Below are 22,395 nucleotides of genomic sequence, written 5' to 3' on the forward strand. Positions count from 1 at the left end.
GTTCAAACGATACAAAAATAATATGAGGTGACCAGGCATCCGAACTGCGCATATGTAGAAGTCGGATACCTAAATTGAAACTTAACATACAGTAATTGTCATGGTAAGATTGTCTCATATGAAAATGCTGCTCGTATCGACACATGTTGGGAAAGATGTGAGGTTAAGTATTTGTTCTACAACTCCCCCTTTCACCCCATCCCCCCATCCTTTTCCCTCCACCATTCCCTCCGCCCATTCCAAGGGAATGTCCCTGTTACATCCATTATATGATTGGCATATTGGGTAGATTGTTCAGATCGTTGTTACAGTAAAACGTTGTGAACGGCAACGTTGTTAATGAAATCGTTGTTACCTTTCAACTTTTTATTACTCTGGAACTTTAAAGCTGCACTCTCACAGATTGAACGTTTTGACAACTTTTTTTTAATTTTTTGTCTTGGAACGAGACAGCTTTTCCGAAAATGTATGGAAACCAGTTATATAAGAGTGCTGACAAAAATTAGATCGCATATTTTTATATTTAAGTTCAAAAATTGATGAAAATTAATGAAACAGGTATAACATACATATCATAAGAATATAATTTTATAATAACTTAAATGATCATTTGACATAAAAAAGGTTTACGATGCATTTAAAAAATACTATTTGATGTATTCAATACAATTGTGAGATTTCTATCTCGGTCAACATCCCTCGACCAATCAAATTCTGTCTTTGCTCACACGTGCCCTTTAGACTTTGTCAGCTCTTGAGGGGTCAGGGTTTGGAGGTTGGGTAGACCAGTCGTAGTTGTTGTGAGAGAGCTTGTTGCTAGGGACTTGGGTCAAACTGAAGACGGGACTTAAAAGCCTCAACACTCGACCCCATAAACGGGTTGAGGTGAACTAGCCTTTAGATCGACGGGCTTTAACAAACAAAATGATGAAAGCGACGATTCTGTAAGCCACCAGCATGGCAAATAGAAGGCCTAAATCCAGCCAGACTTTGTCCTGTCGGGGAGAAACAAATGAAACACTGATAAGAAAAAAAATGTACTTGATTTTTTCAAATACAAAATTTGAATAAATGAAACATTCTCAGGTAAGTTGTTTATTATGTGAATTGTATTTGTCCTGTGCTGTCTGAGTTATTGCCATTGATTTCCTAAGTAAATAGAAACTAGTTAAGAAAATACTAGTATATAATTGTAACGGAAAACAGTATTAAATTAGTACTTAATTTGTCCAAAACCGATCAGATAAATATTATAATAGTTTGCGTTGATTTAAACACGGGGATATACCTTTGTCAATATTGGACGGGTTTATATAAGTTAAAATACCGGGATATACCTTTGTCAATATTGGACGGGTTTATAAAAGTATCAAATCATAACCATTGTTGTATTTTTGTCGTTTTAAATCTTTCTCATATATCAAACACAGGAATCACCAGATTAAAACGCAGGTTACTTAAAATACGGACTATATTTTCTAGTGTAAACCTTTAACGACCGTCCAAGCAAGAAAAATCACAGGATGCTTACCTTGTCAAAGTTGAGATAGTTCAGGACCGAATCACCGTCACTGTACAGGCATTGTGACGAACTGCTCGAACATTCTGGTGGGAAAAAGGAGCAGTTGAGCAACATGTTTTATTTTTCTAGCACAATGCCATTCTGTTTCCGAAATTCTCTCCCTACCTAAGGTGTATAAATCAAGCTTTAAACATTGTATACACCGGGGCCGATAATACTGGGCTATTCTTCAAGGGAAAATTCCACTTATTGCTTGAACGTAACATATATGATGGGTCTATGTTTAACTTTTTGCTTAAATATTATTGTGGGGGTGGGCGCACCAACTACAAACTTCAATATCACGTATGTGTAACATTAAATGGAATAATTTACCTCTGACTCAAATAAACCATGTCATTTATATTGATTTCTCGCTCATATTATATTTCACTAGACACATATATATTTTCACACGTTTGAACCAAAACGCACGCTAAAATAAAAAAAAAATGAGCTCAAAATTGGTTAAGAGCTATCGCAACCCTCGGTAAAACAATGTCGCCTCAGACGAAATTAATTTGTTGGAGTTGCGATTGCACGTTATTGTCTTCAATGGAATTCGGAACTCCTCGGCCATTTTCCATCAAAGACGACCTCGGATGTATATGGACGGTTGACAATGTCAGAAACCTTTATATTTAACTACACTGCAAGTAGAGCGCGTAGTAATTTCAATTTAGCAGTTAAGCTTAGTTTACTATTGGGTATCTTAATTATTTATGCAAAATCACATTACTGACAATCAATTTAAACTTAGATAAGCACAATACACGTAAAAAAACACTACCTATAAATTAATACTATTACAACATCTACTGATGTACCGGCATACATCCGGGGTTGTTTTCGATGGAAAATGGCCGAGGAGTTCCGAATGCTTCAATGGGCGATTGCAGTATGTTAGTTTCTGCTTACACTTACCAATACTGTCGATGTTCTTCCAATGGTTCACAGCTAGAAGCTCGTTGGCGTATTTAAACCAGGACAAGTACTCTAACCATATGAAATAGACCGGGATGGAACTGAAAGAAATAATGTGCTATACAATACAGGGATAATATACGTAAATCTTCCCCGGGTTTGAAAGACGAGAGCTAATAAACACATTTAAAGGGCGTCTGCAGATGTTCACGACCTAGTCAGAAAATATGTATTTTCGCTTGTATGGCATACAATAAAGACGGAAACTTACTCCTGTATTTACAGTTTAATACGTTAACTAATCTGATATCAGTGTTCCCCAAGCTTTTTCTGCACGGTGGTTGTAGAAAGGTTACGCCTATTCTTCATGGTACTGTTCTGTATTGGATTTATCAGGGTTACGAATCACGTGACTTAAAGGGTTCTACACGTGTGAAATATTTACGATTTGCTTGTATTTTAATGATGCAATCCTTGGCCAAAATGTCGTTGCATCTTTCTACACAAATTCGTCAAGTTGAAATTTTGGACAAGGATTGCATCATTTAAATACAAGCAACTCTAGAAGCAGAAAATAGCACAGTCTTTTATATGCTAAGTAATGCTTTCATATCTTTTCTGTCAAAAGAGTTTTTTTTTAGAAATTAACGTCTCTTAGTTGTTTCTTTACATCGGTTGTGACCCGTGGTGACCCATGTGAGAACCCCTTTAAGTCACGTGATTTTCCACCCTGTTTATGTGTGGACGAAAAGAAAGATATCGCACTCAAACAAGGTACAACTGAACCTTCTAACCTCGTTTTGTATACTACATGGTCGGATTTAACCCAAATATATTGGATGTTAGCTAAAGAACTTCAGCAAACACGTTATATATTACCGTTTGGTATGTGTAGTAAACATCAAAAAATAAATATCAACATAAAAGTTATGGAAGCCAGAACTCATTGGACATTTGAAATAGAAACTTTAATTTATTTTCACCGATATAGATGAGTGTTTTTGAACTTATTGATCACTTCCACATTTTTATTCATCAGGATATTGACGAAACAATATTGGCTGCATTATTGGACGCATAGATAAGATGTGTGTATACAAGAACACGTGTAATGACACGAAAATCGCATTGTTTTTACACTATTTCTCAACAGTTAAGATTAACTTTGGGATTTCTGTTGCCTCCCTTGAAATGGCGCATTGAGAGTTGATGCAAATAGTATACTAAATGCATTTTATTCATTGACAGTTCATAATACAAATTAAAAGATAAACAAAATCAGAGCCAATATTATTTTATAAATCAACCCAAAAATGTAATTGTCATCATACAATTCAACATGTATCTTACATGGAAAAGAGTAAACGTCTTATTTAGTAATTTTAACACATGTTACATAAGTCATACGCATTACAGGTTTAGCCAAGTGTTTTTATTCTTCAAAGTCAATTGGATTAGTGTTAAATGTTTGTTATTGAAATAAAATATCTCAGTTATAAAATCTGTCAAATCAGGAAAATGCTTGACATTTGGTGCTCCGTAATTGTAGGTGAATACAATTGCCGTGTAAAAATGAAAATTATACTCACTCGGAGTTCAGGAAGAAACCTCCGAACATGAGCAGAGGAATCATAAGAGGCGGGCCTATCGCCAAAGCCGTGCTTACAGAGTTGGCCGCCGCTGACACAATGTAGCCTGAAAAGGAGAGATGACAGCGTTATGAAAACAGAGGGGACAGCGAGGGGAATAATTAGGGGCGGAGCTATAGCCAGAGCCGTGCTTACAGAGTTGGCCGCCGCTGGCACAATGTAGCCTGTAAAGGAGAGATAACAGCGTTATAAAAAAAAGGGGACAGCGAGGGGAATAATTAGGGGCGGAACTATAGCCAGAGCCGTGCTTACAGAGTTGGCCGCCGATGACACAATGTAGCCTGTAAAGGAGAGATGACAGCGCTATGAAAAAAGAGGGGACAGCGAGGGGAATAATAAGGGGCGGAGCTATAGCCAGAGCCGTGCTTACAGAGTTGGCCGCCACTGACACAATGTAGCCTGTAAAGGAGAGATGACAGCGTTATGAAAACAGAGGGGACAGCGAGGGGAATAATTAGGGGCGGAGCTATAGCCAGAGCCGTGCTTACAGAGTTGGCCGCTGCTGACACAATGTAGCCTGTAAAGGAGAGATAACAGCGTTATGAAAACAGAGGGGACAGCGAGGGGAATAATTAGGGGCGGAGCTATAGCCAGAGCCGTGCTTACAGAGTTGGCCGCCGCTGACACAATGTAGCCTGTAAAGGAGAGATGACAGCGATATAAATAAGGGGAAACATTGAGAATGAGAAATCATACGTGGCAGACCGATAGCCAAGACGGCGAGTAGTTGGTCGCCACACCGACATTTAAGTCCTTCATTCGGAGCTCCTCGGCCATTTTTATCGAAAACAACCTCGGATATATATGGACGCTTCACATACTCAGAACTCGGTATGTTTAAGTCCGCTGCAAGTAGATCGCGTAGTAATTTAATTTAGCAGTTAAACTTAATGAGACCTAACTTTTGGGAATCCTAATTAGGTTTGCAATAATACACGTCACTGGCAATCAATTTAAACTAAGATCAATAAATACAAACTAAAACACTACATTTAGATAATGACATAATTCAAAAAATTACGAACTACTTTTACTGATGTACCGGCATACATTCGAGGTTGTTTTCGTTAAAAATGGACGAGGAGCTCCGAATGTTAAGTCCCTAAGAACCGATTTTTTTTATTAATTAAAATGTTGGCAGTGGGTGGTGAGATTCTCCCTATAAAGAATAATTTAACAATTTCTAGTCCGATATAGTCCATTTTAAGCGTAATTTATTATTGTTTGTCTCAAATAATGCCATAGAAAGTAAACTTGGACGAAATAAGGGGGGCGAATCCGCTAGTGGTTGCCCATTGAAGTTTATTTGAAACCGTATAGGTTTAATAACAGGCAAATAACTCACCGAACGACACAGCAATATTGGATACCAAGAGAAGAACTCCCGTAAACACACAGAATGCCTCGAACGACGCATAAAGACCTAGAATACAATTACAAATAATTATTAAGTGATGTCATGTTATTAAAGGGACACTCTTATTCAAAATCAATATGTATAACAAACATTAATTTTGAGTGATAAACCTTTAACTACTTACTAAATAATGCATTTATGAAAAGAATAATACAGATAACAAGATTGTAACCGTGTATTTAATAGCTGAAAACGCAAAAATATTAAATAATTGGTGAGTGCTAAAAGATTTACTGTGATCGACTATCGTTTCATAATGTAGAAATACCATGTTTTCTGCACCTTTCTTTCAAATAAAACTCGGTATCCTTCATAAGAACAATTGTTTTCGACATTTATTCATCATTTTTGATAAATTACAACAAATGTATTAATTGTGATGAATCTTATTCGGGAGTGATAGTGCATCTTCAAGGTTAATGACTGAACTTGCTAACTTGCCATGCTCTATCAGGGACGTAAACCAATTGCAATGAGATGAACTGGAGAACAACAACATATTTAGAGCTGGTCAGTATTTTTTTTTCCAGATAAACAAATATACATGTACTTAGATTGATAATCTCTCAATAGCTAATATTCTAGACAATGGATTTTTATCTGATATCGTACATGTAATCAAGGAATGATGTTGTTGTTTTTTCAAGTCATAATGAATTTTTCGTATACAGTCAAACCCTGTTGGCTCGACTTCCAAGAGATCGGCGAAAATATCGAGCCAACGGGAATGCTTACTTTCAGTTTAAAGAAATCGATCCTTTACATCCAGTTCGAGCCAATGAGGAATTCGAGCCAAGCGAATTCGAGCCAACGGGATTTGACTGTAACTTACTTCTAGTATATGGAAATAAAAACTAAACATTTCTTACCAACCATCCAGTATGTGATAGCACAAAACACCAACGGTATAATGACAAATGACGGCAACTGAAGAACAACAACAAAACGAGTTTAGACAATTTCTGCAAACCATCTACATGATATAGCAATGCCTGGTTTAAAGCTGCACTCTCACAGATTTACCAATTTTACAACTTTTATTATTTTTTGTCTTGGAAAGAGCAAAATTTTGAGTAAATATCTGCAAACAAATGATAAAAGATTGCTGACAAAAGATCAGATCGCAGATTTTCATATGTCCGTGCGAAAATTGATGCTTTGTGGTCTAAACCGTTACTAACCTTATGCATAAAACATCATTTTTTGAACTTAAATATAAAATCTGCGATCTAATTTTTGACAGCAGTCTTATTTAACTGCTTTCCATGGATTTTCGCGAAAATTGGCTCGTTCCAAGACAAAAAATAAAAAAAAAGTTGCCAAAACGTTCTATCTGTGAGAGTGCAGCTTTAAAGGAACACGATATATGTTTACACTTTATTTTTATTTTCATGCATTATCATTTCAACTCCGTTGACTCTGATGATCCGCGTAAAAAAGCAGGTAAAATGTGTACAGGTAATACAATACTAGCGATGTTTTGGCGCTTCTTAACTGGGGACTTTGTGGCCACGTAGTTATTAATGGAAACCCCAATTAATAAGGGCCAATATTATTAACTGTACCGAAGTCATATTATTTTTGATCGAGTATCAAGTCAAATAAGTTCAGCACAATAATGCATTGAATAAAAATTAACAACAACACGTTATTTGCATTTATGAAGTGTAAACATATCGTGTGCCTCTTTAATCCATTTTTTTCCTTTAATTTTTCTAAGAAACATTTATTTATTGCCACCTTATCTTCTTTGCCACCTGGTGGTATTACTATTATTACTGTGTAATCGGATGTAAGATTTTCAGGCAGGAACCTATTTTCTCGATTTAGTATGTTTTGTGAATCTCGGGCCCCACATGAACTAATTTTAATTTTTTTAGTAAGATGTAATAACATTGCTATAAGACCCAAATCCTGTAATCCTTGCGCAGGGTGTTTTGTGGAAACTCGGTAAACCTCGTAAACCTCGTTTCCGCAAAACACCCTACGCTTGGGTCGGGATTAACCTATCTTACACTCTCGGCTATGGAAGATACTTATAATCTTACAACTTATGTCAATACAGCATGTTCACATTTAAGCAGAATATTGCAATTCAATCTATTTAGCATGAGGATGAAAGCGATATTGTTATATCATTGTCTTTATTTAATGTTAGTTATAACCAGTTTGCCTTCAACCTTCGATATGAACAATGTACAATTCATTACAGTCCACCCCCGTTGGCTCGGTCTCGCTTGGCTCGATTTCCTTATTGGCTCGAACTGTATGTTAAAGACCGATTTATTTCTAATTTTGTAAGCATTCCGGCTTGGCTCGATTTTTTCCGAGGCTCGAAGTTTTTTTGCCGGTCCCTGGGAGTTCGAGCCAACGGGGTTCGACTGTTTTAGCTGCTCACCTCCGAGATACTTTTGCAGAAAAAGTAAACGTCAACCCGATACAGTCCGTTACCGTACTCCCTGAGGAAAATCGGTGTCTCAATAGGAAAGGACTGAAAACATAAGTTAAGTTGTAAAAATGAAATGCAGTCATTTAATAAACGAATAATTATATTAAACAGAAACGTTTATATGATGTATAAAGTAAAATAACTGGATTTATATGCACTATTTCTTGCGTACTTATTACATTATTTTAACTCAAACAAAAACTGATATTATTTATTTATTAATTAATTCTTTATGTATTTTAAAGTATTGAGACGTTTATACGAAAGGATACAATGGGAAAGGTTTCGCATCCATGGCTTAAAAAAAATCACATAATGAATACTTCAGCACTTATGTCGAGAGAGCATTCACATCAAAAGAGTTTTACGAGAAACTGATATTTTCTGTTATATTTTAATATATCTAACACTGTTCGACTGGGCAGAAAGACACACTTACATTGAGAACGCCGAAAACGCTAGTGAAAGTCATGTTGGTTAGCACCAGAAAGAGAACTCCGTTGACGTTCATAACGCCTTCCTGATCATTGTCTACCTGCAGATAGATCAGGCCTAGCAGCAGCGCCAACACCTGCAGGGGAATAGATACAAGAGTGTTTCATCCTGAGATAAATATAACTTGATGGTCATGCATTAAAAGGGAACACTATCAATGCCCGTGAAGCCTTCTTGGTCTGTGTTCCTGCAGAAATATTAGCGCCAACACCTGCAGGAAAAAAGAATAACATGAATGTTTAATTCTGGGATAAACATAACTAGATTACCATACTTTGCATTAGAAACAGAACAATATCAATGTTCATGACGCCTTCTTGATTTGTGTGTAACTGTAGATAGATCAGGCCAAACAGCAGCACCAACATCTGCAGTGGAATAGAAACGTGGATACAATATTATAATATGGGAGAACAATATCAAGTTCATGGCGCCTTCTTGATTTGTGTGTAACTGTAGATAGATCAGGCCTAACAGCAGTGCCAACACCTGCAGTAAAAATAAGCCAACACCTGCAGTAAAATCGTTATTTTTTTACTTCTGGTCGTCATTTAAATTTTGAAGATATTGTGTATAAAAGTATCTTCTGGCAAAAGTATTTTAACAAAGGCATATTCTTATGTGTTTTTTTTCCCTCAAATACTCTGTACTTACAACCGTCTGAATGACTCTGACTCGCATCACCATGGGTTCCCTGATCATTGTCTTCCAGGAGCGTGCAAAAACTGCGCGAAACTGGGTAAAAATGCTGGCTTCATATCGAGACGTGTTAGAAAACGCTTCATCATACTAAAATATAAAAAAAAAATCAAATGGACAATTGGGTTCATGAAAAGCTGCAGACACCACACAAGCAGTTACCTCCCTTTGCAGTGCACTCTTACTCACAGATAAGATTTACCACAATTAATAATATTGTTTTCATATTCCAAATAAGATGAATAAATGTCGAAAACAATGGTTCTCATGAAGGATACAGAGTTTAATTTGAAAGAAATGAGCATAAAACACGGTATTTCTACCTTATGAGACTATGGTAGACCACAGTAAATCTTTTAGCATTCACCAATCATTTAATATTGGTGCGCTTTCTGCTATTAAATACACGGTTATAATCTTGTTATCAGTAAATAATATTTTCAATAAATGTATTATTTAGTAAATAGTTGTATCAGTCAAAATTGATGTTTGTGACACATGCGTATGCATTGATTTTGAATAAGAGTGTCACTTTAACTGTTTGAACTGAGACGCCATGGTCCTTCATTATCAACTTATATTAAAAGTGCTTTATTAAAACCAGTCTATATTTCGTTAAATGAATTATTAATTTTGTTTAAAGCTGCACTCCCACAGATTGAACGTTTTGACAACTTTTTTATTTTTTGTCTTGGAACGAGCAGTTTTTTGCGTAAATATCTGAAAATCAGTGAAAAAAGTCTGATGACAAAAGATCAGATCGCAGATGTTCATATTTCCTCTCCAAAATTGATGTTTTATGCATTTTTCTTAAACCGTTAGTAACGGTTTAAGCCACAGAACATTAAATTTGGAATTGAAATATGAAAATCTGCGATCTGATCTTTTGTCCACAGTATTTCATTACTTGTTTGCAGATAATTACGCAAAAATTTGCTAATTCCAAGACAAAAAAAATGGAAAAACGGTAAATCTGTGAGAGTGCAGCTTTAAACTAATATGCGCATGTTAATATACTTACGATGATTCCAGTTTCCTTGGGGTTTTCGCCTATACGCTTGATCTCAGTAAGCATAGCTTTGCTTTCGTCTGAGGACTGGAACTTGTCGCATATGGACTGGAGATGAATTAGAGAATGAATACCATTTCATTAAGGAAAATATCGCAAATAGTCTGATAACGGGTTAGATACATGTATATGAAAGTCATTTTTTGGTGGAAAAGTTCACGTGGGAAACAAATTTACTGATTGAAATAAGAGAATACGACTTTAAAATTGATTGTGTAAATACAATAAGAAGAATATATCAAGCAAGTCCACCTCGATTTGTGCTTTACATTCTGTTTCCTTGCCCGGCATGACCGCCATCGTGTGAATGTAGAAATCTGCGGGGTTGAAGTTCACGGGACAAGGGAACCCGGACCTGAGGTGATAATTGTACCAGGTTTTGGTATCAAATATTAAAATGCAATATTTGAAAAAGAAGATACAACAAAAGTTTATATATTGATTATGTGAGTATTACCTTTGTCAGTTTTTGGCCTGCGACCATTGTCAAAACATTTTATTTTAGTAGTGCAAAATGCTTACGTTCAGTAAAATCTCATTATTGTATTGTTTCAAGTATGTCTCTTAATAAATAAGCTAGTTTTGAATTCGCAGCATATTATAAAAAAGCATCAATAATCAAGTATTGATCATAAGAATATGTGCTACAAATATTTAATTTCTTACCGTTTGAAGACCTCTAATGCATGATTCATTTCTCCCATGAATGCTACTCTGCCTTCAGCCATTAGCAACAAGCTGAAAGTAAAAAAAAGGATGTGTTGAAAGTACTGATAGTACTGCAGCGTAGGGTTGGCCAGACGACTTTGTACTTTGTCATGTTGCCTTTATGTTGAAATTACTGAAGGTACTGCAGGGTAGGGTTGGCCAGACGACTTTGTACTTTTTCATCTTGCATGTATGTTGAAGGTACTGCAGAGTAGGGTTGGACAGACGACTTGGTACTTTGTCATGTTGCCTTTATGTTGAAAGTACTGAAGGTACTGCAGAGTAGGGTTGGCCAGATGACTTTGTACTTTTTCATTTTGCATGTATGTTGAAGGTACTGCAGGGTAGGGTTGGACAGACGACTTTGTACTTTGTCATGTTGCCTGTATGTTGAAAGTACTGAAGGTACTGCAGGGTAGGGTTGGCCAGACGACTTTGTATTTTTTCATCTTGCATGTATGTTGAAGGTACTGCAGAGTAGGGTTGGACAGACGACTTTGTACTTTGTCATGCTGCCTTTATGTTGAAAGTACAGAATGTACTGCAGAGTAGGGTTGGACAGACGACTTTGTACTTTGTCATGTTGCCTTTATGTTGAAAGTACTGAATGTACTGCAGAGTAGGGTTGGCCAGACGACTTTGTACTTTTTCATCTTGCATGTATGTTTAAGGTACTGCAGGGTAGGGTTGGACAGACGACTTTGTACTTTGTCATGTTGCCTTTATGTTGAAAGTACTGAAGGTACTGTAGAGTAGGGTTGGCCAGACGAATTTGTACTTTTTCATCTTGCATGTATGTTGAAGGTACTGCAGGGTAGGGTTGGGCAGACGACTTTATACTTTGTCATGTTGCCTGTATGTTGAAAGTACTGAAGGTACTGCAGGGTAGGGTTGGCCAGACGACTTTGTACTTTTTCATCTTGCATGTATGTTGAAGGTACTGCAGAGTAGGGTTGGACAGACGACTTTGTACTTTGTCATGTTGCCTTTATGTTGAAAGTACTGAAGGTACTGCAGGGTAGGGTTGGCCAGACGAGTTTGTACTTTTTCATCTTGCATGTATGTTGAAGGTACTGCAGGGTAGGGTTGGACAGACGACTTTGTACTTTGTCATGTTGCCTTTATGTTGAAAGTACTGAATGTACTGCAGAGTAGGGTTGGCCAGACGACTTTGTACTTTTTCATGTTGCCTTTATGTTGAAAGTACTGAAGGTACCGCAGAGTAGGGTTGGCCAGACGACTTTGTACATGTTCATGTTGCCTTTATGTTGAAAGTACTCAAGGTACTGCAGAGTAAAGTTGGCAAGACGACTTTGTATTTTTTCATGTTGTATGTATGTTGAAATTACTGAAGGTACTGCAGAGTAGGGCTGGCCAGACGACTCTGTACTTGGTCATAATGCCTGTATGTTCAAAGTACTGACGATACTGCAGAGTAGGGTTGGCCAGACGACTCTGTACTTTGTTATGTTGCCTGTAGGATGAAAGTACTGAAGGTACTGCAGGGAAGGGTTGGCCATATGACTTTGTACATTTTCATGTTGCATGTATGTTGAAGGTACTGCAGAGTAGGGTTGGCCAGACTACTCTGTACTTTGTTATGTTGCCTGTATGTTCAAAGTACTGAAGGTACTGTAGAGTAGGGTTGGCCAGACGACTCTATACTTTGTTATGTTGCCTGTATGTTCAAAGTACTGAAGGAACTGCAGAGTAGGGTTGACCAGACGATTCTGTACTTTCGTTTTGTTGCTTGTATATTGAAGGTATTGCATGGTATGGTTTGCACGGCGACTCTGTACTTTGTTATGTATATTGAAAGTACCGAAGGTACTGCAGGGGATGTAAGTAAGATGACAATGTACTTTTTCGTTGCCTGTTTGTTGAAAGTAATTAGGGTCCTCCAGGGGACAGTTTGTAAGATGACTCATTATTATTTAACTACGCAGCAAGTATATCGCGTTACTATTTATGCAATAATACGCGACTCTGAATCAATTTCAGGTGCGGATCCAGGATTTGACATCAGAGGGGGCGTTACTATGGGACGTAACCTTTAAACTTGCGCCCCTTCTTTAAAACTTTATATGATTTTTTTTTATGATTTTTTGGGGGGTACTACCCTAGTCAGATACGGTTTAGTTTGGGCGTATTTGATCACTTTTTTCTCCTATATTAAAATAAAAAGTAAACTTTGGCGATTTTAGGGGGTTCGTGCACCCCACAGGATCCGCTAGTGAATTCGAACGTTATAATACAAATTACACTTTAAAAACACAAAATAATTGATTAATACTATTATTAATACTAATAATCTTACGAACTACTTCTACCAAAGCACCGGCATACATCCCAGGTTTATTTCGATGGGAAATGATCGAGGTTGTCCGGTTAGCGGAGTGGTTAGCGCACTCGCTTCTCACCTAGGCGACCCGGGTTCGATTCCCGGCTCGAGCGCATGTGAGTTTGGTTCGTGGTCACCAAGCCGGACAAGTGGGTTTTCTCCGGGTTCTCCGGTTTCCCCCACAACACAAGACCACACTCTCGCGTACCATCGTGCCAACGAGAGTGATTAATTTACTGTTGTAATAACTTGTTTCACAATCGTTGTAAAATAAATATGTTTAAAAAGTACTTACTGGTCAAACAGCGCAAACACTTCAGATGAGGGTTGATGAATTGTGCAGACAATGGTCTTGCCCTTTTCCGCCATGCCCTTCAGCGTCTGCACAATATTTTCCGCCATGAAAGAATCCAGACCGGAAGTAGGCTCGTCACAAAACAAGAGGGGCGGGTTGGTTAGAAACTGGAAGTAGGGTAATTATATGATTATAGTCTTCTCCAGTATCAGTGTGTGTATACCACGTGATAAATTACGTCATAAATGCTACGTCGGAAGGCAATATTTTGCTTCCCTAAAACATGAAAAACCCTCACCTCTGAAGCAAACGACAGGCGGCGCATCTCCCCACCGGAAATCCCCTTAATGCGCCCGGGATCGCCAATAATGTTGTCCTGACATTTTGTCAATCCAAGCTCCTGCATGACTTCCTGTACACGCTCCATTCGGCGCGACCGCGATACCTCCTTCTCCATCCGTAACAGCGCCTGAATTACCCAGATGTAGATAAGGAAATAAATATATCGCCTTTAAAATGGAAGAAAAATACTTGCATTGTTGACAGTGTTCAGGACATGAGTAAAATATTAAAATTCAATGTATTTTTTAATTGATTTGAAATATAATATTCTTCCTTTAAACCTCAAAGGTAATCGCTCATGTTTTTGAAAAATGCATTTTTGTAGGACGAAATTAAGTGTGGGAAATCATTAGGAGTGTTGAAACTAAGATACCGAAAGCTGGAACACTTCAACAAATGTTGATATTTGCTCAATAATCGTCTTCATTAGCATAACAACGCAACTGGTTACTTTATCACGACTGTGTTGTTGCGTGACAATATCACGTGATGTAATCAATGTATTTTTACTACGTTTTTAAAGTCCTGCTGGTCTCATGATTTAGGTGTCTGCAATTTCGATATCATAGAGTAAAATAATGATAAGTGTTTTCAGATGCATTACCGGAAAAACTTATTTTTGGTCTAAAAACATGAACGAGTACCTTTAAGATTTATTTTCATTTTATCTATCAATGATCAGGCCTTGCATTCAATATTGGTCTTTAATGGATCTAAGAACGATGTCGCTAATCGGAGTACATGGAATAAAGTCAGTGATGTATGACTATAAAATTAACTTAAGTTTAATGAATACCACCCCTGACCAAATTTACCTATATAACTATTTTTAATATGTATTTACCCTAAATGTCAAGTGTTCTTTCACTGTCATTGTGGCTATAAATAGATCATCTTGTTGGACGTAAGCCGAGATGTTCCGAATACCGGAACCGACGTCAACGCCGTTCACTCTGACATCACCGGAAGCCGTCAACGACTGAGTATTTATACGTTGCGTTATCGTATTCAGTAGAGTTGTTTTTCCTGAGCCACTGAAAGACAAACAAAAAACATTACTGATTGGGTCGAGCTTTTACAGATTTTTAATATGAAAAGGTTATTTTGGCGACTGGTAAACTCTAATACATTGGCAAGTTGTACTCTCTCATAATTGTTCAAATATTATATAATAGGTCGCCCGATTAGAGTAGATTTGGCAAGTCTTGTCAAGGTCAACAATATATTGAAATAAGACAGTCTAGAAAATTAATGTTTGGTATTTTAATTTCGATTTAATGGTAAATGTATTGTACTCCTTATTGACAGGAGTCCCTCTAAGGAGTATTATTTATATTTTGAGAGAAATACAGTAGCCGAAAGAACAGTTGTTTGATGGGAATGAACTCCTGCGTTGGTGCCATATGACCTGTAAACATTTAGTATTATTTGACCTAAAATATGTTTATTCTTTAGATTTATCAAAGGGGTCCTTCCTACCAACGGTCTAGCATTAAAAAACTAGGAATTACTGCTGTTTAACAAGGTCAGAAAAGCTATTAAGGCATTCCTCGATTTTCTGACATCGTTAAATTGCAGTAATCCATAGTTTTAATTCAAAATTGTTAAAAGAAGTGACCCTTTTGATAAATCTGAAGATTATGTTTTAAATATTGTAGGTTAAATGTCACTAAACTTTTACACCTCATATGACACAAAGCAGGTGTCCAATCAAACTACTGTGGTTGTACTTACCTGGCGCCCATAATGGCCACGAGAGTTCCAGGCTTCACTATGCCATACACTAAAACAGAACAAAAGTAGTTTCTAAGTTTAAGATATGTAAGGAGAAAATGATATTTCTATGCTGGTTTTCAATATTGATCTTAATTGGAGCTTCGAACGATGTAGCTAATCGGATCACTTGTTATTAATAAATGACCAATAGAGTGAACGAAGTCAATCATGTATGGCCATAAGATTGCTTTCAGTTGCATAGTTTAAGTGTATCTCATTGTAAATAATATACACACGTGATAAACATAGATTCAAACAATGTCATTATACAATTGGGTTGGGCAACAAGTCATCAAAACATTCGAAAATGGTCCCTCAATTTTCAAATGGTGGTATTCAATGTTCAACTGAAGTCCACCTAATGGTCATACATTATTTTCTTCATTCACTCTGTATGCCATTTATTAATAACCAATAATCCGATAAGCTATATCGTTCTAAGATTTAAGTATGACAAATAATTGAATACCAGCACTGGGGTGAATGTAATAAATGCAAAGTGGCGGTGTTTCTGGTGAATTTGATATAGCTTTCGGACAGTCAAACTCACCAGGCGTAGGTTTTAGAGATAAATTTTGTAAATTTGTTTATAGTTTTTAACAAAATTTATGAAAAAAAGAAAAATTACCAGCTTACTATTTCCTTGCGAATATATGTCATGGTGTTGCATATTATTTACTATTTTATGAATATATAATTTTGTTCAGGGGCGGACCAGGAGTTTTATGTAAGAGGGGGCGTAACTTAGGGGCGTAACCTTTTGAATTGGGCCTCGTCATCAGAACAAGTATTAATTTAGTTGTTGACAGTGGGGGTAGGGGGTGTTCCCCCAATATTTATTTATATTTTCTAGTCCGAAATGGAGCATTTTGGACATATTACTTTACTCTTTTTCTCCTATAGTGAAATAAAAAGAAACTTAGGCGATTTTAGTGGGGGGGGGGGGGGTGGCAAATGAGTTAAACATGTAAACATATCAAAATATACTAATTTGCATCACCCTAAGTTGTGCGCCTTAAAGACGCGCTCTTATTCCCCAAAAATCAGTACCCTGATTTATACAGCTATTTAGCTATTTTAATTTGCCGACAAGGATGAATGAATATCGAAAACAATGGTTCTTATTCATGAAGGATACCGAGTTCAATTTGTTACAGAAACAACGGTCTTCTTTCCTTATGTGGCGATAGTTGATCATTGTAAATCTTTTAGGACCCACCAGTCATTTAATATTTGTGCATTTTCAGGGTTACGATCTTATCAGTTATAAATATTTTACATAAATGCAATATTTTGTAGTTAAAGATTTATTTCTCAAAAATTATGTTTGGTATACATGAGTAAAGATTTATTTTTTTACTACAAGTTTAACTTTAAAGCTGCACTCTCACAGATAAACCGTTTTTACATTTTTTTATTTATTTTTTTTTTGTCTTGGAAAGAGCAATATTTTGTGTAAATATCTGCAAACCAACGACAAAAGATTGCTGACAATAGATCTGATTGCAGATTTTCATATTTGAATGATTGATATACAGATTAAAACAGCTTACCGTCACGGAGAACGTGCTTAGGGGTCACGCTGGGGTCGGGGCCCCGGCAGCACGCGCGGTTTTGGGGGTTGACGTGGACGTTTACGTTCTGCCACGATAATGTCACCGTTTCCATGGAGTCCACCATACTTTGTTGCGTCTCATGCCTGAAAATAGACATTTAAACTCGTAAATTAGTTCAGTCTACCTTTCAACTTACAGACTTTCGAACCTCGTTGGCTCGAACTCCCAGGGACCGGCGAAAATACCTCGAGCCTCGGGAAATTCGAGCTTGGCGGGAATGCTTACTTTCAGTATAAAGAAATCGGTCCTTTACATCGAGCTCGAGCCAACGAGGAATTCGCGCCATGCGAGTTCGAGCCAACGAGAAATTTACGGCATGTGAGTTCGAGCCAACGGTGCCAGGCTTGTGTACTACGTAGACGTCTGTAACTTTTCTTCTGCGAAGCCCGAGTAAGTCTTATTTGCGACGCCTGATACCGTTCTCTGTCACAGTGTCATTGTTTTGCTAAACTGTCACATCAAACCGCTGACTGTCTCTCAAGAGTCAAGTTATGCATGGTTTCCGTAGTGAGAGGCATCAAATGAAAAAAAATCTGCCATCCTTTGAACCAATGATATGGTAGGTTGCAGGCGATGACTAGTAATGGAAGGGATGGGTCGATAAAAGTTCCACTCATCTAACCTGACACTAAATGCCTAAGTAATGGTTAAAGGTTGCTATTTTATCTACCGCTTCACCTGATTAAAATCATTAACGGCTTATCGCTGATTTACTGAAATAAATGTATTGGCAAATTTAAAGTAATTTTCTTCTCATTAGACAAAATATTATGTTGACCACTAAGTTCGGTAAAGTTACAGTGTCGGCGTCTCAGAATGGATAGTAGATCCTACACAATCGTCAAGCACATCAAATGAAATATGAATGAGTCATCTCCAGGAAAGTGCTTGTTTTTTTCCGCCTATGTTTCACCCGATGGGGGCTGGCGGGGGTGGGGAGATCTCCACCCTCCTACGTCAAATAAATACGTTTAGAGCTCCTTTATGGGTTAAAATTAACATAATACATTATCCAATGATCGAATGAGATATTTGCTGATTTTTTTAGCACTCTTCGTGTCTGTTAGCCCCCCTCCACCCCCCCCCCCCAAAAAAAAAAAAAAAAAAAAAAAAAAAATGTTAACAAGTTCTAGTCAGAATTGGACCATTTTGAGCGTATTTAAAACATTTATTTTTCTCCGATAAAAAGTAAATTTGGACGATTTCAAGTGTGACGGGGCATTGGGTGCGCCCCTTCCACGTCATCCGTTAGTGTTGATGATAAGCTGCCTTTTGTGTATATGTGAGTGTTTTTGAACATACCAATCGAAGGGCAGTAAATGGAACTTTAATTCGGTTATGTTGAAGCGTCCTCAGTATTCTCCCTTACAATACAGTGAATACATATTTTTTGCCTCTGAGGAAATTTCGTTCATGTTATATGGGAAACGAAACCGAGTTATAAGGGGACTTTGTTTTGGAATAACGTAAATGGCAAGGTCAAGTTAGGGTAAGGATTAGTTTTGAATCCCCTCCATTATTTAGATAATGCGAAAATATTTCCCATATAACACCCGTCAGTAAATTTGACTTCATTCAGCAATCTCATCCTTCTATAAATTAACATAAATTAGATATATAAAAACAGCATCCGGATTAAGTTTGCAAATCCGGAATTTTTGCAAACTTATTTTTTTTATTTTTCACCCAATGTTTTTTATTTTTGTATTTTTAAAATGTGTTAGGTAATACTAATAAGAGATATTTTTTGTTTCCTGAAATTTAATTTAGAAATATGTTTTTTTGGCATTTAAAGTCAACTTTTCCAATGGGAGTCCCATTGGAAAATGCAAGTGACATCTATAAATATAACATCAATAGAACTTAGCCTTTTGACATAGTTTTATTTATAAATAGTGTTATAGACCGATGTTGATTTTATGACTTTATAAATGTCTATAAATCTTTAACATAACTTTTGAATTTATGATATAGACACTTTTTGAAAAGAACATCTCAGGAGGTTTATTGAAACTTTGCCTGACCATGAAAATACCTTTCTCCCCAAACAACAGTAGAAGCAGAAAGGCCAAAAACAGTTATTTTTTCCATTAACCTCTCCAAACAAAATGGTAGCTACGTAGGCATATTTTTCTATTATTTGTTTTCATTTTTATTAACCAGAATTCTGTACCATGCCATCATGGTATATCACTATTCTAGAACTATTTAAAGATAAAATGGTCAAATTTTAACATGTTTATAATGCAAATTGTTTTTAAGAAATTACGAAAATAATCCACACCAAGGCAAACGAATGTGAGGGAGTGGGAGGATCAGTGCGAAAAGAATATTTGTATACGCCTAAGTTGTTTCATTCGAGCAATATTTCATAAAACATAATAATAATACACTATTGAAATACAATATTGAAGGATATGAGAATCATGGGTGAACGTATTCAAAAGTATTTTAGGTTATTACAATACGAACTGATGAATACATTTCACAAGTGGTTAGTCACATGGTTATTTTGTCCTCGGTGTGAGATTCATATTTCTATTTTAATATTTATGTGTTTTTAGATTATATCTTTATCCAATTTTTAGCATTATGTTATCAATGTTGTCAAGTGACACTCTTATTCAAAATCAATACATACACATGTATAACAAACATCAATTTTTACTGATAAACCTTTAACTACCTACTAAATAAAGCTTTTATGGAAAATATTAATTACTGATAACAACATTGTAACCGTGTATTCAGCTGAAAACTCAAAAATATTTAATGATTTGTGAATGCTAAAAGATTTACTGTGATCTGCTACCGTTTCAAAACTCATTTATAAACAGTTTGTATGAAATCGTTGCTATTTAGTAACATATATAACGCCAACTTATTGAAATCAGAAATATAACAGGTTTAACTTCGCTTGAATTTGCCTTCCTTCGCTCATTCACGCTCAATACACGGTCGAAACTACGTCTTTACATTTTAATCGCATGCTTTTATAACGAACGAAAATTACTATTTGCCGATGGAACTTTAATACTATGCGAAATACATGTATCGCTGGGCTGGTATTCTAAGTTGGTCTTTACTGGATCTAAGAACGATGTAGCTAATCGGATTGCTTGTTATTTATAACTGATCAATAGAGTGAATGAAGTCAATCAAGTATGTCCATAATATTGACATAAGTTACATATTGAATACCACCCCACGTCTCCTTTTTTGCTTATTGGTGTATGCAGGGGCGAATCCAGGAGTTAATGCGAGAGGGGGCGTAGCTTAGAGGCGTAAACTTTTGTCAAGCGCCCCTCCCTCAGAACCGAAATTCATTCTGTTTAAAGTGATGACAGGGGTTTTGGTACTCCCTCAGGAAAATCCTATCAATTTCTAGTCCGAAAAGGTGCATTTTGGGCGTATTTTATCACTATGTTTCCTATATTGAAATATAAAGTAAACTTGGACGATTTGAGGGGGGTGGGGGTGAGACAACATATGACGTCTGAAAAATTTCGTTTGAAAAATAGCATTTGACTTCGCATGGGTGCAGTCATACTGTAGCAATGACGTCATATTATTCATAATGTCATTACAACGTGTTGCTCATAAACCACAGGAAAACAATTCTTTGCTTAGTCTAGACACAAAAGTAAGAACATGGTAACGTATAAATCGAAACCATATAATTATGTAGACGAGAAAAAAAATCCCAAAGCATAAAATACAACAAACCCATACAAACAACGGACAACAAAAATAGGCATTCGGAACTACTCGGCCATTTTCAATCGAAAACAACCTCGAATGTATACGATCCATCGGTAGAAGTAGTTCGTATTTTTTAATAATAGTATTTATTAATTGTAGTGTATACATTAAAGTATAAGATGATTGCCAATTCAGTATATTATCGCATAGATAATTAAGATTTCCAAGCGTAAGGTCATTAAGTTTAACTGTTAAATTAAAATTACTACGCGATCTATTTGCAGCGTGTTAAAATGTAAAGATTTCTGACATCGTAAACCGTCAATATACATCCGAGGTTGTTTTCGATGGAAAATGGCCGAGGTATTCCGAATGCAAAACTAGGACTACGACGGCGAACGTAATTGTGCGTCGTTGTATGAGAGGCAAATGTCGGTTATTGTATATTTTATAAAAAACAATTCAAAAGTTCCTACATGTGGTGAAGGCTGTGATGGAAATGTCCGTGTTTCTCATGGAGATGACTGTCAAAAGCGGTATTTTCATGTTTCGGCGTCATCGGTTGATGCGGTATTGGCATTACATCTTTCTGTGGTGTGTTGACGTCCACATGACCGCCGTTCTGTACGCGATGGGGACCAGTAAATGATTCGTCCATTATGAACACAGCACTGTCCATACCAGAGTCCTCTTTTGCCATATTGTCTTTTCCTTGTGTCTTTTAATACTGAGTAAATTCTCACTATTTATAACGATAAGTTGAGTGTCCTACATTCCCCGTGCCACGCCCTGTTCGACTTAAAATACGGCTATAACAGTCCAGCGATGTTAACAATAAAATAAGTATTGCATTAATTTTACTTGGTCTAAAATGTTTTAATTTTTTTTATCAAAGTAGCACAAATTAATTAATCACATCTCCTTTTAATAAGCGTTAAATCCATCCGTTTAATACTCTTCCTTTTAGAAGTATAAGCTATTGTGCCCTTGAGTAACACTGTCAATAAACAAGGTTGCAAAGTCCTTTATACCGAAGAAATCTTAAGTCGAACGAGTTCCATATTATAACACGTGAACCATTATAAGGATATTAAAGCCGTGTTATGGTATGTGAACAATGTTACCCGCCTCAGTTGAATCGTATCGTATTTCATCTAGCACGTTTTCATAGTGCGTGTATTTTCTTATGTTTTCAAATTCAAGTCATACGTCATTTCATCGGGTTAAATATCACACCGTTCCAGATTATAACCATACACGATCTAGGGCAGGTTCTTTATATGAAACCCGATCAATAACATGTATATAAACGCAGTTCCAGATTATAACCAAAATCGATCTAGAACTTCAAG

General features: G+C 36.6%; 1 protein-coding gene across 1 annotated transcript; it reads right to left on the minus strand.

Moving 5' to 3' along the window:
• Nucleotides 1-242: 242 nt before the first annotated feature.
• On the minus strand, nucleotides 243-22,009 carry LOC128212124 (protein white-like). The gene is made up of 18 exons (XM_052917408.1): nucleotides 21,520-22,009; nucleotides 17,279-17,424; nucleotides 15,684-15,732; nucleotides 14,794-14,983; nucleotides 13,906-14,076; nucleotides 13,608-13,774; nucleotides 10,930-11,001; nucleotides 10,516-10,618; nucleotides 10,216-10,311; nucleotides 9,150-9,284; nucleotides 8,440-8,571; nucleotides 7,950-8,042; nucleotides 6,421-6,478; nucleotides 5,480-5,557; nucleotides 4,075-4,180; nucleotides 2,486-2,586; nucleotides 1,532-1,605; nucleotides 243-995 (listed from the first exon to the last, which is right to left on the minus strand). The coding sequence occupies exons 1-18, from the start codon at nucleotides 21,741-21,743 to the stop codon at nucleotides 891-893; spliced, it is 2,100 nt and encodes a 699-aa protein (XP_052773368.1). The 5' UTR covers nucleotides 21,744-22,009; the 3' UTR covers nucleotides 243-890.
• Between the last annotated feature and the right edge of the window lie 386 nt (nucleotides 22,010-22,395).

The sequence above is a fragment of the Mya arenaria genome, chromosome 12 (genome assembly GCF_026914265.1).
Source record: "Mya arenaria isolate MELC-2E11 chromosome 12, ASM2691426v1".
Classification (NCBI taxonomy): domain Eukaryota; kingdom Metazoa; phylum Mollusca; class Bivalvia; order Myida; family Myidae; genus Mya; species Mya arenaria.

Excerpts from the sequence above, each read along its gene's own strand:
- LOC128212124 (XM_052917408.1), bottom strand. The coding sequence starts at position 21,743 with ATGGCAAAAGAGGACTCTGGTATGGACAGTGCTGTGTTCATAATGGAC. Across the intron at positions 5,558-6,420 it reads TATCACATACTGGATGGTTG|GTCTTTATGCGTCGTTCGAG; the intron begins GTAAGAAATGTT and ends ATTGTATTCTAG. Across the intron at positions 4,181-5,479 it reads CAATATTGCTGTGTCGTTCG|GCTACATTGTGTCAGCGGCG; the intron begins GTGAGTTATTTG and ends TCTCCTTTTCAG.